Raw genomic sequence first — 15847 nt, 5'->3', positions numbered from 1 at the left:
AGTCAGTGTTGAGGATCAGCCAGACGTGCTATACATGTTTCAAAGATACGACTAGTTTGGTCACAGAGATGGCATGCCATTAGCAGTCAGAACACATCCTCAGCTTTAGTGTCCCTTGACAGGAACCCGGTTTGCAGACTCTTGAGACCACTCTGTAATGTGAACCAATGCGACAGACTCAAAGCCTTACTTTTAGACAATGGTTTGATTGATGACCTAAATTAATTAGTGAACATATTCAAGCATCATGGGGAAGATCCTGGTTCACTTCCCTCTTCTTCTTCTTAAGAGGGTTCAAAATCACATTTCCCAAGGGATTGCTTAAGCCATCTTACTATTCTTTAGCTGAAGCAGGTTGCTTTGCATGGAAGAATGAGTTTCTGGGTAAGATGATTCATTGTATACTAACCAGGGTACTTGAGAAAGGGTACAAATTGTCTTCTGAATATTTTACTATTTTATATCAAGGGGCTTTTCAGTCTCTGTCTATGCTGTACCCAGAAAGGACATAAACAACAATAGGTCTATAGGTCATTCCAGTGAGAGAATTAATAACAGATTAATAAATCACATCTCCCAAATCTCAAACTTTTTGTATTTTCTCAGAGTTACCTTTCAAATACAAGATTCTTGAAGCTATCCTTACATGAATGCAGACATCTTATAAAAACCTTCAAAAAGTTCCTTACCACCAGCAGTTTTTAAAAAATTATTTAGAATATCGTTTTGATCTGAAGTTCCTCTGCCTTCTGCAATACTTTCAACCTATAACAAGCAGTGGAGACATTAGGCACCAGAAGAAAACGGTAAGACAAACTGCACATTCAATTAATACACAATACACTTGCAAATATTGGTACCTGGTATGTATCCTTATTTATTGCACAGGATGCGTTACACATTTAATATTCATTGTCAATGACTGTATCAATTTGCTGACACCCTTCTATTTGCAAAAATAAAAATGTGAAGTGATTAACCCACTCTTAAGTACACTTGTGTGTACCTTTCATAAATACTCAGTTGTCTTGCTATTTCCTTTTTGACACTTCTTTTCTTTGGCTATTTATACTACATCTAAAAGGACACCATCTGCCCTTCAGTCTTCATGGAATTAGTAGCTAGAAGAAATCTTGATATCTACAGATTCCAAGACCTTTCATATATGACATCTTCTGGTACTGTTTGACAGAGCTGAAGTACAGTTAAGACTTTTCAAACCTGCCCAAAGGTGTTTCAAACCACTGAACCAGATAATAATTTTCAACCGTTACCAGAGACACATTTACTAAAAAATCTAAGATAAACCTAATGGCTACCAGAATTTATCAATACACTATACATTTTAAAGGTTTTGTAAAAATCTTTTCAAAAGCCATCTTAAAATTCCACATAATATTTGTGCTTTTTCTTGGTAGAGCTGAGTGTAATGCTCTTACAGTTATATGCCCATACAAGCTATTTGCTGAGCCAGTTTTAAGAAGAGGGAACTTTTCTGCTACAGAATGCTAAAATCCAAGCGATGAGACACTCCTTTGCACAGAAAGTGGCTGACACAGCACAAATTGGCAATGCCCAGCTGTCTTCTGCAAAATGTGATTAAATGTGGCTGGCACTAAGAGAATCTCTATTTGAGAATGGTGACTAAACCTCACTACCACTCACTAACACTACGATGAAAAGCAAATCTTGACTCTGCTAAAATTCATTACTTGCTTAGCACTTCACAGAATGGCACTTTTTTGGTTTCTTTCCCCCTCCCTTCTCCCTCTCCTGGTTCAATATGGTTAGATTTTGCCCAGGAAGCATTTGTAATTTATACTGATGAGTGACACATTACTTAAAGTGACATATATGGTTGCACTGCTTTGAAAGGCTTTAAAATAAAATCAACCTTGAGAGTAAACATGAGCAGGTAATTAGGCAACTATGATAATGTGTTCAGATCTTATCCAGAGACTAACAGTTAATGATCTTAATTCTTTCTCCATCATATAGAATATGATTACAGGTGATGTGCTAATATAATTTGCAGGGTAATAAAGCTGGACTAGTGAGGAATTAAGATATATAATTCTTCTTTAATTACATACCTTCTAGTTCTACATTAAACAAAAGGCAAGAAATATATTTCTAGGTAAAGAAATTTATCTCAGGAGTTTGGTAGCAACAGAACACTACTTTGCAAAATTCGAGTGGAATGGGATGCCACCAGACTCTAGATATACCTTTGCATCTCTCAGGATTCTCTTTGTTTATGTTACTGCAAAGTACACACCTTTTACTATTATTGTTGACTCTTCAAATCTTCATGAATATTCAAATTAGAAAAGATGATGCACAATGGAAATTTTTTTAATACTGCCCTCTTGGCAGCTTATATCATCTAAACCAAGAATTTAATCAAGGCTCAAAAGGTTAAAAAATTCAAGTGTCAGTTACAAGCTATTCATTCACACTTTTTTCAGATGCTTTCAATATCAACATGTGTTCTACTAATTAAGTAAATAACAATCAAAATTTCCAATAGGGTTGTTAAGAGAACATAGTAATGGTCAATTACTATTTATTGGTAAATTTGTTTATGGCTCCACTATCAGCATGAAGATCCTAATTATCAATACTCAAAAGGCTCATTATTTTAGGGAGTCTAGAAGTAGGAAGACAACTAGATTGATTGAAGGAGTTCTGAATGTCTATCAGTGGTGTAAGCTATGATGCTTTGGCAGCTACAATTTAGTGACTTTCACATACTTGTATCTTCCTTTTGAGACTTCACTTAAAAAGTGAACTGAAAAAAAATGGGTTAAAATTACTATCTCCATGTCTTTTAGATTTCAATATAGCATCTTCAATATGTAAAATTCACGGTCACAATGCTGCTTAATATTGTAAATATCTAAGAAATTGATTTTCAAAAGCAAGAAACAGAAAGCCTCCAGTTAAGTAGTAAGGATTCCCCCTATCCTTCCTAGACACTACTCCTCTTGCATCCTTTGAGAGTACACATAGCTCATACCAAAGAGAAGGTATAAAATCTTCCTGTTGCAGGGTGCTGCTCAGGGCTGAAAAAATGTTCGGTTTTTATTCTCTCACATTGCATTAGCATAAAACTAGGTTTAGTGGCTTTACTTCAAACATTATGATAGCTGCTTTTTGGATTTTTCCCAATTGCACACAGGTCCCAGCAGATATTCCTTGCCACTCAGCACTACAGTAGCAAGCAATGTAGGCGGTAAATTCATTTTGTCATGGCTTAGGAAGTGTAAGTCATAATTCAGTAGAAGAGCTATTTCCCAGATAAACCGTAATTGTAAGCAGATTTTCTTAGAAGCATAACCTAAAGAAGGTAAGGAGTAGCAGCGGCGTTTCTAACAGCTGCCCACGAAGAGATTTTGCTTCCTTAACCACTAACTTAGAGCAGGTAATAGTTATTCTATCTAAACTAAACCACATCTAAACTAGAGGTTTAGACATTTAAATCTGTGTATATTCAGATTAGATGCATTAAAACATATAACCACTATGCTGTGTTTGTGATTTAAATTTTTTAAAGTCTACTACTTTATTAATCAGGTACCTCTTAAATCTTCCAACAGAAATTAGACATGGGTGTGTATTTTAACCGAAGTCATAATTAATGACCAAGCTAGTTTCTAATTTCAGCCACCCTTGTTTGTTTTTACTTCAGTAACATATTTTTAGTCACAAAAGCAAAACTATCAAGACAACTTACGAAAAGTAGGACTACCTCAGTAATGATTTGATTCGTGAGTCACTCATAAAGCCTCCTGAAACAATAATTTGCTTCATTTTAAAGGTAGTATAAGGTGTATGTATAATGACATCAGAATCAATCACTCTTTTCAGTAGTATTTGAAACATTTTTTCCTCCTGCTTTTGTCATAAAATACTGAGCATTATGGAAGGCATTAAATGATATTACTGCTCTCCCATTAAGATAAAGAACTTATAACAGTGTGCAAAGTTTCAGCTTTGGAAAAAATTCTGCGTTGTTGGGCAGTCTATAAAAAAGAGGGAATGAAGGTAAGCAGCAAATGATTTCTTCAGTCTCCTGGATAAGAAAAAAATATGGGGAAGAAGAAAATAAATCTTGGAAAACAGACAATTTTTGGACCAAGTACTATTACAATGGGGCTTTTTAAACAAAAATACTCATTTAAAACTGCTGTGTATAGTTTAAATCTTAATTTTCCAAGAATACACCACCGGGAAAACAGACTATTATCACGTTTATTATAACTGCTGGCTTTTGACAAAGTTTAATGCAAGAAAAAATTATGTATTTCACTTTGGACTCCTAATCGGTACTTTATTTTTTAAACATTTTAATTAATACTCTTTGATCTATCCCAGTGTTGTCCTTCAAAATCAGAAATCTAGTTTTCCATTTGGAAGAATACCTCATTAAGAAAAAGATCCCTGTATTCCAATTTCTTTAAACTTTCGGCTGGTATTAGATGTACTATCATCTGTTTAACCAGTCAGAAAGGGACTTGTTAATACAATGTTATGGGAAAGACAACACTGTAGTGTATTGTCCATTTTTTACTATACTTTTTTGATACAATTAAGCTGCACCTAAGAACATGTACAAGCACTAGAAGTCCATGATGAGGATCTGGTAGTCAGTACCAAGGGGTACTGGAACTGGTAGAATTGATTTTGATGTGGAGAAGAATTAAAATATTTAAAATAACCATCCATTCCAGAAATATTTTACAGTGCTTAACCTTATTTTTCATTAAAACCTAAGCTTCTCCCAGCTAAGGGAATCTTCTGCCAACTAAGTGTATCTGATTATTTGGATTAATTTGGGGATTTAATACCAACTAACTTTATGCTGAGCTTACCCGCTGTTCATAAATCAAGTCCCATCTTAAGTTAATTTCAAGGCTGATTATTTTTGGAACATTTACGGTATAAATTATTCATTACATAGATGTATTATACCTGTTTGCCAGAAAATAACAGAGGCTGTGCCAACTAATTTTTTTAAATATGATACCTGGGGAGCAAATATTAGAACACAGTTGGCAATATTTCAGCCAACTGATAAGAACTACTGTACACTGCAATTTCACACTTTTTTTTTTTTTTTTACCATCTTGGTAGTGAAATTAATTTCCGTGCCAGGGTTTAGCATTATTGAAATTCTTAAACCAGGGCACAAGTGGTGTAAGAACTTATGCTAAATCTTCACACAGCCTTACAGATTTGGATAATTTTTTCTTGTTCAATTTTAAGGAAATCATTCGAGTGCCAATGTTTGACTGCTCCTCACAAACCTAGGAAGACAACAGTGATTTCAAAATAACAACATATTTTCCAATTACTATATGAAAAACATGTTTGTTCCACGTCACACGAGGAACCAAAGTCCTAATTTATGTAGCATAATTCAACTCTCCTCAACCAACTTTAAAATATATGAATACACACAAAAATATTTAACTTTATCGTTCTTGATGACCATATAATAAAATAGATCATAATATCCACACCTAGTAAAAGACAGATTCTACTTTTACAAATACAGTCAGTGAATTACACTATGCAATTTATTGTTCTGTAAACCACTTTGAAGTACTCCTAAATTCGGGCTGAAAAATGTTGCATAAAAATGGAACTTTTTTGCATTATGTTCTACTTGTATCAGCAAGCAGATGTATTAGCAGCATTCTTTTATCATTCTTCAGCTGCAATGATGTTTGCCACGGTGACAGTACATTTGCTTGTATGTTGTGTCCTCAAAAGGAGGTGCTCTGATGCAACAGTCTGTCTGATGTAAGCTGGCTAAATTAGGGTCACAGTTTCTTTACAGCTGCAGTCACCCTTTGTCAGAATATACGAGTGAAAAAAGTCTGAATTAATACAAAAGACCTTTAAGGATTTTTTTGGTTTATTTTCTGAATTTAAATGCAACTACTTAAAATCACATTGTATTGAATGATAAAATATTATCATATATAAAATATATTTGAGACATGATTAAGCATGCATATATACTACCCCTGTGTGCCAAACTCAAATAGGGTTTTATGCATATATAAAATATTAAAGATTTTGACTATATTGAAAATGTTCTGTTCCAAACATTTAGTAATTGCACAGATAAAGTCTGTACATGCAACGCTGATTCAACCATCTTCTGTGTGTATTGAAGCAAGGAGAATCCCACCTAAACTATAACCCTCGCTAATCTAAACTAGCTGTCTCGGCTCCCTCCTATAGTCAATGGACAGGAAAAGGCAGCTCCAGAGAACAACTCATCCAAATCTACGGAAAATTTCTAAAATAAGGGAGCAGTATTGACATTTTGCAAAATGGAAGCCAACATACAGAGAGAGTAAAAATTAAAATTTGTATTAAATTAGTTACTCAATTTGCAATAGTCCAGACCGCATCATTATGGAGTCTTAGTACTTTCAAACCACAGCTTACACTATCACTTGCTGCAGCTCAGAGAATTCAGCATTTTGCAAGCTGGGCCAAGGGATCCAAGCTGGGCAACCGCAAACAAGGAGAAAAAATTACTCAACATTTTAAAATTTTAATTTGTCTAGCACTCACAGGAGCTCTGGGTGAGACAAAGGTAAAATTCAATTTTCTGGTCACAACTCAACTACTTCAAATGTTTTTTTTTCTGTTCCTGAAATCATTGCTTTAGTTTTTATGTCTTGCAAAACCTAAAGACAGTATCTTCTCCTAATACTCAACCCAAATTAATCCCTTTTGGTGATCCATGACAGCTAAATCAGAGAAGGCAGGGGTCCTATAGAAAAAAAATAGTATCACAGCATGAAGTGATTAAAGGCTGCAAATTCACACATAGCCACAAAGGGACTTAAAGCACTGCATGCCACTTTAATTTTGATATTTCCTAAATTCTGAGAGCTTGACGTCAGGACTTTTTGGTTTCATTGTTTATTTTTTAACACACTTGTGTGAGGAAATGCTCCCTGAGTTTGAAAAAAGGCATAATGAAAAAGATTAAATTCCATAAACCATAATGAGGCTGTCACCTGCACAACTCATGAGTAGATCAGAAACTTCTATGCTCCCCATAGGCCTTCTTAACCATCAGGTTTATTTTTTACTAGAATAAACTTCCATGGACTACAGGAATTAAATTGAATTGCTCACTTTTTTCTTTTTATCTGACTAAATTAAGAGGTTTGACATAAATTTTACATTTTAAAGATTATTTTAAATTTAAAATATTATTTCAAAGTTATAGTCAATATTTTAATATTACAGTGTCCAATTACATTTGCTTATTCACTATGTGAAAGTGAGATATACCCAAAGAAATGTTTCTACCTGGCTAATAATCAAAATCATCCATGATTGCTTTCCAACACAAAAGGTGTACAAAAATATATTACTTGCCAGGGTTGGTGTGTCATGTATTTGTAGTTCCACAAAATATTTCCTGAGGGGTTTAGATGAAAATTCTATGCATATATACTGACAATTTATTTCCACTGAAAAAAAGCAATACAGTAAAAAGATGAAATAAAAGCAAACTAAACAGAAGTCTAGAGACAAGGCAGCTCATCTTGCAGCACTCAAATAATGACCTGACATGTACACTCTGCAGCGTTTTGCAAAACAGATTGTACACAAAGATGAGCAGACAGAAATCTAACTAGCACGGTCACTGTAACACCATGACGTATGTTTAAATTCTTTGCTGCCTTGGTCCTTTGTAAAATTTTAAAATTGGAGAAGACACTTTAAACAGTATGTTTTAAATGGAAGGCAATAGAAAGGAATGCACATCTAATAATAATGATAATGAGACCTCATAATGAGACCCTTATCACACATAATGAACAAACGGTCAGGCCACATTTATTCCTACTGAGTATTACCACATCATAACGTTGAATAATTTGTTTTATATTTCATTTATTTTGTTTTTACTAAATTCCACTAAAACAACGTCTATATTCATTTTAAATATCGCTATTTCAAACCGTCAGGAAATTTATGATTTAGAGTGCTGTTTGGCAATCCTGAAAGCGCACCATAATCCTTTTGCAGGGTAGATGGATAATGTTATAGAAATGGAGAGCTTATAGGTTTACTTCAGCTTTCATGTGATGTAACAAAATCTACAATGTTTTTGAGATGAGAGAGCTTGTCAGACCTTAGTAGCGAGAATCACCCATTCCATAAAAGTGACAGCGAGTATTACTAGCAGAGAAGCTGTTGCCCTCATGCCCTACAGCAAAGTCCCTGTCTGTCTATTATTTGACAGGCAGGGTAATATGGGAATATGTTACGCTGGTGGAAAAACTGACACAATTGCTGGAGAGTCCTGTTACCAGTATAAGCAAAATGGAAGTAGCATGTCCAACACTTGTGATAGATAACAATTTAAAGCATATGTTTATTACCGCTAAATTACCTCCCTTGCATTGCTGACACCTGCAAGTGCTTAGCAAAGTCTGAAAATAAAATCACATTATTCGTTGTCAGCAGTACGCAACTTTTCCTGAACATCTAAAATTGAAATTCATAATTAGAAATAAAAACTAACTGAACCATTATATGCTATGCACTATAATCTTTCTCGTCACTGAAATAGTGTAATTTACTTACCACTTGTTTTTAAGGCCCAGTAGTGCTACAGAAGATATTGTTGGGGAATTTTAAAATGTATACTATAGCAGTGATTTAAATTGGAACAAAACAGATTAATAAAGTTGAAGGAATGAAAACTAAACAATAGTCTCCTTGGCCAAAACTGGAAATTCAATCCCATTTTGCTGCTATAATCCATACAAAAAACTTCATTGTGACACACCAAAAATTGGATTTAGAGAGTGACTGAGAGATTGAAATTGCTGGTACTCAGGTTTGCCATTCATCCACAGGTCAGGCAGAGCGCAGCAAACAACACAACTTGCTCTATGGTTTTCCTCTTCTGAGCTCTAAGTACACATTTGAGAGACTACCCCCTCTAGTGAAGGGTAGAAAAAGTCTTACCATATCAGCTCCTGCTGGCTATGAAAAGCTGTGCAAAATCATGGATATACAATACACAATCCTAAAGCCATACAGAATATTCAATTTAAAAATGATTAAGAACATAAATAAAGCCCTAATCCTTTTAAAAATACACTCACATTGAGGCATAAATTGTTTAACTCAACACCATGTTGTTTGAATTTGTTACACAGTAGAGAATAAACCAAAAGAAAGCTACAAAAAAGACTTTTTAAAACATAGAGAGCAATATAGCTTTTTCAGAGAAATTTCTCTGCACAGCTCTGTGGAAAAACTGTGGGAAAGTGACTAAACAAAACCACAAGGAGTCCCCATAAGACAATTTTTCAGTGTCTTTCATATTCATCACATATCCACTCAAAGACAATTCAAATTTCCTGTGCTTGAAAGTGCAAAGGACTTTATTTAAATTTACTTATTAAAAAACTTTATGAATGAAAAAGAAAATTAGACACAATAACAAGCATTTTTAAATTTGTAATAATCACCAAGATAACACAAAATATATCAGCATTCTAATGATAAACTTTGTTTATTCTTCAGAACATTGTATTTTTCAGCATGCACCTTAAAACTAATACACACCCTGCACTAAGTGAAATCAATCATAAATAATTTACATGATAAATTATTTTTAAAATTTTATCTGGTACACAGTGTGCTAATCTCCCGAAAAACACATTTAGAAATTACAAACCCTGTTTTTTTGTTTACTCAGAAGAAGCCAAGAAAACAGGAGACACAAGATTTTAACTAACATTATCAAGAACCCCTTTTAGTTTCAGCAGGTGACAGAAATTCAATAACAATTTTAATTCACTCTTGAAATGTCTGTTGCATGTAAGTGGTATTCAAGAAAGATCACTTGATGTCCAAACTGCAGTGGACAGCTAATTTCCAATGTCTGTCTTCATATCTCCTTACAGAAGAGCAATTTGATAAACCCCCTGGGGTGAAACTGCGTAACATATTTTTCAGTTGGAAAGGGACACTAGCAAGCCAAAAAATTATACACCTCTCTGAACATTTTGTATCTTCCATTCTTAAGAGTAACATCATGAAAGAGTTTACTAAGTATGCTAACAGGTAACTTATGACAGCATCTCCGCATAGCTGTGTCCCTGCGTATCCAAATATTGAGTCACCTCCTTAGTAGTTAAAAAATTCTGTGAAATACAAAGAAAGTGGCAGAATAGCCTGTAAAATTTTAAAGACTTTCAGAATTCTCTGCTATTTTAATGTTGAGATACCAGATGCATTTATAAATCCAATTTTGAAAAACAATTAGAAAATGTCTCTTCAGAGGTTACAGTGATGACAGAAAAGAATGCCAGTACTAAAGAAGCTTCTGTGCAGACAAAGAATCAAAATCTTTATTTTTTGAAAGGTTGGTACTACAGAAGCACACTATTACTTTCAATATTATTAAAGAGAGTTAATCCATGTAAAAAATTTAGTTCTAGTTTTACAGCGTTATATTTGATCAAGGCATACCAATCGATATAAAGTATTAACAACCTTCATACAATTTTCCAGTGAAAAAAACAGGTTTAGTAATTCAAATCATCTTCATTTATTTAGAAAAACATGCATTTTCTAACTCTGTCCTTAGAGGTTTGTATTCTGTACTACTCCTGAAATACTTCCACTTGTCAACAATGTTGCCAATCCTGACATGGTATCCATACTAACTCCTTTCTCAGAGAGAAGATAATGTGAAAAGAAAGCATTTAATTGGGATAATAAAATTCTCTTTATTGATAAGGAATATTTCCATTTTGCATACATTCTGGTTTTTACCTGTTTTACAGAGAATCTGAAAACATTATTTTATGACATCTTACTGTTTTTCAGAGCAGACTTTTCAACAAAAACTTCAGACGCTAAGTAAGACTGCTAAAACCAGAATACTTCAACTATTTCACAGGATGAATTAACTTACTTTGGAGGATGTAGAGTCACATTCCTGACAAATCCATCCATAGCCAGTCTGTTTAGGAGACTTTTTCAAAGGAGGGTCTAGACAGCCAAAATGGTAGCAAAGCCTGCATTCATCACACCTGCAAGAGAAAAACAAAATTTATATTTATATATAAATGGTACTTCTATACTATTTTAGATTGAGCTTCCCTGCAATTCTCAGCATAAGATTTCCTGCTCCATTATCATGATACAGAAAATCCATTTTCTATAAGGGGTATTTTCGAACACAATCACTTCAAGTAGGCTCTGCCTAATTTGGAATATTCTGATGCAGACACTCATACATCACCTTTGTCGTCATCTTATATAAATGACATTATTTCAGAGACTTGTAAATTAAAGAAAAAATGTATAACCAGCTCAACTTTTTTAGATAGTTCGATGTCATTCACTGCCATTTATTTTGAAGAGATTTGTCATTTGTTTAGACAGTGACAACATAGATTTTTCAGTTTTAAGACACTATTTTACACATCTACTTTTTTAAGGCAAACTCTGAAACGTTTTCTCATGTATCCAGCAATTCAAGTATAATTTACAGCTATGAATTATATTTTTTACACTAGGACTATGTGGTTGATAAATAAATGCACAAAATATTTTCTGATTTGCTTTGAATTTTCTGGAAAGGGACGTCAATTTAAAAGGATTTCACTGTGATCTTTCACTTATAAAATTGCCCTATGTACACACAACAATTTTATGTTCTTTTTAAATAAACCTTTTATTAGCATTTTGTATTATGCATGGTTCACATAAAAAGCTCACAAAAAGCATACAGCATAGCTATTGTTCACCTATTCTTAAGTACCTACATTGAAGAATGCTACAGTGTAACAAGTGCTTCATGAAAGGATTTTTAAATCAGTACAATACTATGCTCAAAATGAGAAAGAGGTTTTTAAAAGCAAATATTTTCATATATCCTACTGAACTCCACTTTATTTGCATATCCCCCTGTATTCTTCTGTATGAAACAGAAAGCTTTTTTCAAATTTACTTTGCAATATTCTCTTCATTAAATGCCTTTAAACTGAATTAAAGCCAGTATAAATGATCCAAAAATAGGAAATAGAGTAAATGTTGAAAAATTTTCTAAGAAATCCCCTACACTTTCATTCTCTGCTCTCCTGGCCACTCACTTTCTCCTCCACAAAACATGCAAGCACAAGAAACTCCAAAAATTGCAATAATAGCATAGCACAGGCATTATCAGATCAAAGACAGAGGGATGTAATTTATCAACAGAACACACAGTGCATCACAGAAAGAGGATTCAACTAACACAACATACTGCTATATTAACATAAGAAAATGTTCATGTGACTTTTCTCCAAGGATTAATCTCCAAATAAAAAGAGTTAACAGTTTTCTGATCATGATTGTTTAACCTAAGTAAATACTTTTGCCCTTGCTGTGAAGGCTGTGCTTGCTAGGCAAGCCTTATGTTTTTAGCAGTTATATGTAAGACATGAGCACTGGTAATTGTATTGCATGTACTGCAAAGTAGAAATTAAAAGCAATAATCTACCTATCCACTGTATGCAACACAGGTTTTGGTATTTCTAAAAAAATGGGATTTACCATATTAAAATCTATATCCTTAGGATTGTTTAGTAACAACTCATTCTAATTCCAGGACAAAGAAAACACTTAAAAAAGGAAACCATTCTCAGTTTTTAAAGACAGAAGAGTTCTAATGTAGTAATATATTATTCACAAATAGGAATACATCGTTTTATTTCTTGTGAAAGGCATATTAAACTAATAAAAAGGTTGAGAGTGGGAGATGAGATAGGTTACACTCCTACATCCCAACAACATATGTGACCTTCAGCAAAAGATTAAGCCTTCTTTGAGCCTCAATGTTCTCATCTGTAGAGGAATATATTTTTACTAACCTATTTCTGTATCTAGAATCTTACTCACATAAGTGCTTGCATTAGCAGTGCTTATCAGAACTCCCTTCTTGTAAACTGTTTGGGATCCTCTAAGCATCACAAAATAAAGCATCACACTACTTCTCACTGATATAGTGTGTTTCCAGAGCTTAATCCTAAAATCTACATCTGACTTCAAACAGTATTAATTTAGAGTTTTTCTGAAGTGATTGTCTATAAACACAAGTGTTTATACGTTCAAAGGAAAATGTCTCCCCTCTAAAATTATGCTTTGCCATCTCCTCTCACATCTCTTCCATTTTGTATCTAGAATGTGGTAGTTCCCGACTGCACTTTCAGCCACATTTCAGAAGTACGCTGAGGGAGTTAGCAAGGCTGGGCTGAAATAACCAGAACATTACGAAATTAAATACAGATCTGGAGGCGCCATTCTAAAGCTGAATGTTTTTAATATTTATTGTCATTAATTTTTATCACTTCAAAGCTGTTTAGTTTGGCAGAAGAAAAATTGCATTTTCCTAGAATGAATTAAAAATATCTATATAAAAGTTTTCAGACACTAATAGCTTCTATCTGAATCTGCACAATTGAGAAAATGCAAATAACACAAGCATATTTTCACGTATCAAAACATAAAAAGCCGCCTGGTGATAAAAATGAAACTATACTAAATATTTTTAACGCTGCCTTCATACTGTTTTTTATTGGAATACAAATTCTGTATTGTAATACAATATAGAATACAATACAATCCTGTATTGGAATACAAATTCACCGATTCTGAAGTTCCCAGAGCACGATGCTGGGAAAATGGATGAAAACATACTGTACCTTGGTTAAAGAAGATGCCTTAGCTGTATGGCAACTCTCTTGTCTGCTGAGACTGACTTTGGACAAAAGGTGAAGCTTACACACATCACAGTACAGAAAACAAAATTGGCGTTCTTAATTCCTAATTCTGAAAGAAAACCTTATACCTAGGTTAAAATGGCACTGGTAAAATAAGATTAAGCCCTCAAGTGTATACTATTACTTGTGTTCTTTTGTCTAGCAAGATAAAATGATAGAAAATCCACTGTCAGATTCAGAAAATAAGAAAGAGACACAAAATAAGGAGTACTTTCAACTTAATTAGAGAATGAGATTGTTGGGTCACAAAAGTGTCACACTGACAGTCTTGCAGGCTTTCAGTAAATGCACTCACAGATCATTCACAATATAGACACTTACAGAGCAAAGGAACCAAATGGCACTGTCATTTACAAATATCATCTACTTCCATCCCAAAGATGGCTTAATAGTACAAGTCAAACTATTGGGTTAGGGGGGTAAAAAGGGAAAGATACCACTTCCTCCATTTTAAAGGTTCAGTTAAAATTTTTACCCTTGTGGATTCAAGGTCACACCTTCATAACAGTCCTTAAACTAGTAAATATTTTGCCTTGCCCTTGTTTGTGGATAACTTTTTTGTGGTTAAGTACATGATTTACAAACGCAATTAAGTGCACAGCTATCTTCAGTGGTCTGCCTAGCAGTTGTACTGAAAACTGTGAAAATAAAAACAGAGCTTCACACAAAGACAAGCTAACTTAACCTCCTAAATTACCTCTAACTGACAGGTAATTGCTTACTATCAATGTTTTAACAAGCCTGAAATTACTTTATGCATCAAAATTAGAAATCGTTGTGTTCTTCATTCCAGCAATTAATGAGGATAGATATATGCCCACTATATACTGAGAAAATGGGGTGTGAAGAAAGGTGAATTCTGAAGGAGTTAGGTTAATAAATTAAAAAATAAGAAACAACATTTTTCACTTATAAAAGTATAGAATGCAGGTCAGCTACATCTTCACAACAAGAAAGCTTGATTAGGCATTTCCATACCTGAAATACGTCTGCTTTGTTCTTTAATAAAGCGATCTCCATCTGCTCATGCCCTTGGATTGTTTTTATTAGTTTTTTAGCAGTACAGCTGGCTGTGCTCATGCCCTACATAACTTTGCATTTTCCTGTTCATAATTAACTAATTATGTTCTAATCAATAGTGTAGATACTGATTTTACAATGTAAATGAGATAAATGAGATAATGGCTGGGGTCAATCTCATTTTATTTACAAAGCCCAGCACATACATCCAATTTCATTACATTGCATCTACCTGCACAGGAGGGAGTCTTATCAGTTGGCCTGCAGAAGTCTTTCTGCGAGCACTGGGGAAAAAGACCTGTGCTTTTACAGAGGAACAGTGAATGCAAAACCTGCCCATCACTGGCACATTTGTAAGTCACTGGTTAATACTGAAAACCACAAAGAGCTGATTCAGCCAGAGTGAAGAAACCTATTTTGCATTCACAAGACAGCATCGCCCATCTAGAGCTGTAAAAGTAATTACTTACATGTCCCTGAAACACAACATTAATAAGCTAATCTTTAAATACAACTTTCCAAATATGCTTCAGAGACTACAGAAAATCTCTCACTTATGTACACAACACTGCACATCATCTCCAGTGTCATGCCAAAAAGTACCATGTTGAACAAAATACAGAATTACAAAATATATACGCTACACCCTATTCATCACAACAGCTTAGAAAGATTTACGTTAATGGAAAAAAAGATATAAAACTACGATACATATTGATAAACCATCATCTCCGTTAAAATTAGTGAACTTGTCATATAAGCCTTACTTTGGCAAACTTAATTAGAACAAAACTAGAAGTAATCTAATCCAGAATTTTTAAACTCTCGGACAACTGCAGTGGGATGGGTGTGCATTCACTCACCCATTAGCTGGGGGGATGCGACATAATAACTATTCCAGCACCTGTATGGATTGAACTATTGATATACATCTCTCCTTGTTGCCTTGTTCTGGACCCCATTTCTGACTAACACCTGAGCAACAGATATTTCTT

General features: G+C 34.1%; 1 protein-coding gene across 1 annotated transcript in view; it reads right to left on the bottom strand.

Annotated features, from left to right (window-relative positions):
• PHF14 (PHD finger protein 14) overlaps positions 1-15847 on the bottom strand; it is a 173083-nt gene that overhangs the window by 44821 nt on the left and 112415 nt on the right. Inside the window, 1 exon segment of the mRNA XM_074836515.1 lies at positions 10982-11099. Coding sequence (XP_074692616.1) covers positions 10982-11099 — 118 coding nt within the window.

This window comes from Strix aluco, chromosome 1 (genome assembly GCF_031877795.1).
Source record: "Strix aluco isolate bStrAlu1 chromosome 1, bStrAlu1.hap1, whole genome shotgun sequence".
Classification (NCBI taxonomy): domain Eukaryota; kingdom Metazoa; phylum Chordata; class Aves; order Strigiformes; family Strigidae; genus Strix; species Strix aluco.
Note: the sequence above shows the minus strand (reverse complement) of the source record. Positions and strands in the feature narration are given on the sequence as shown.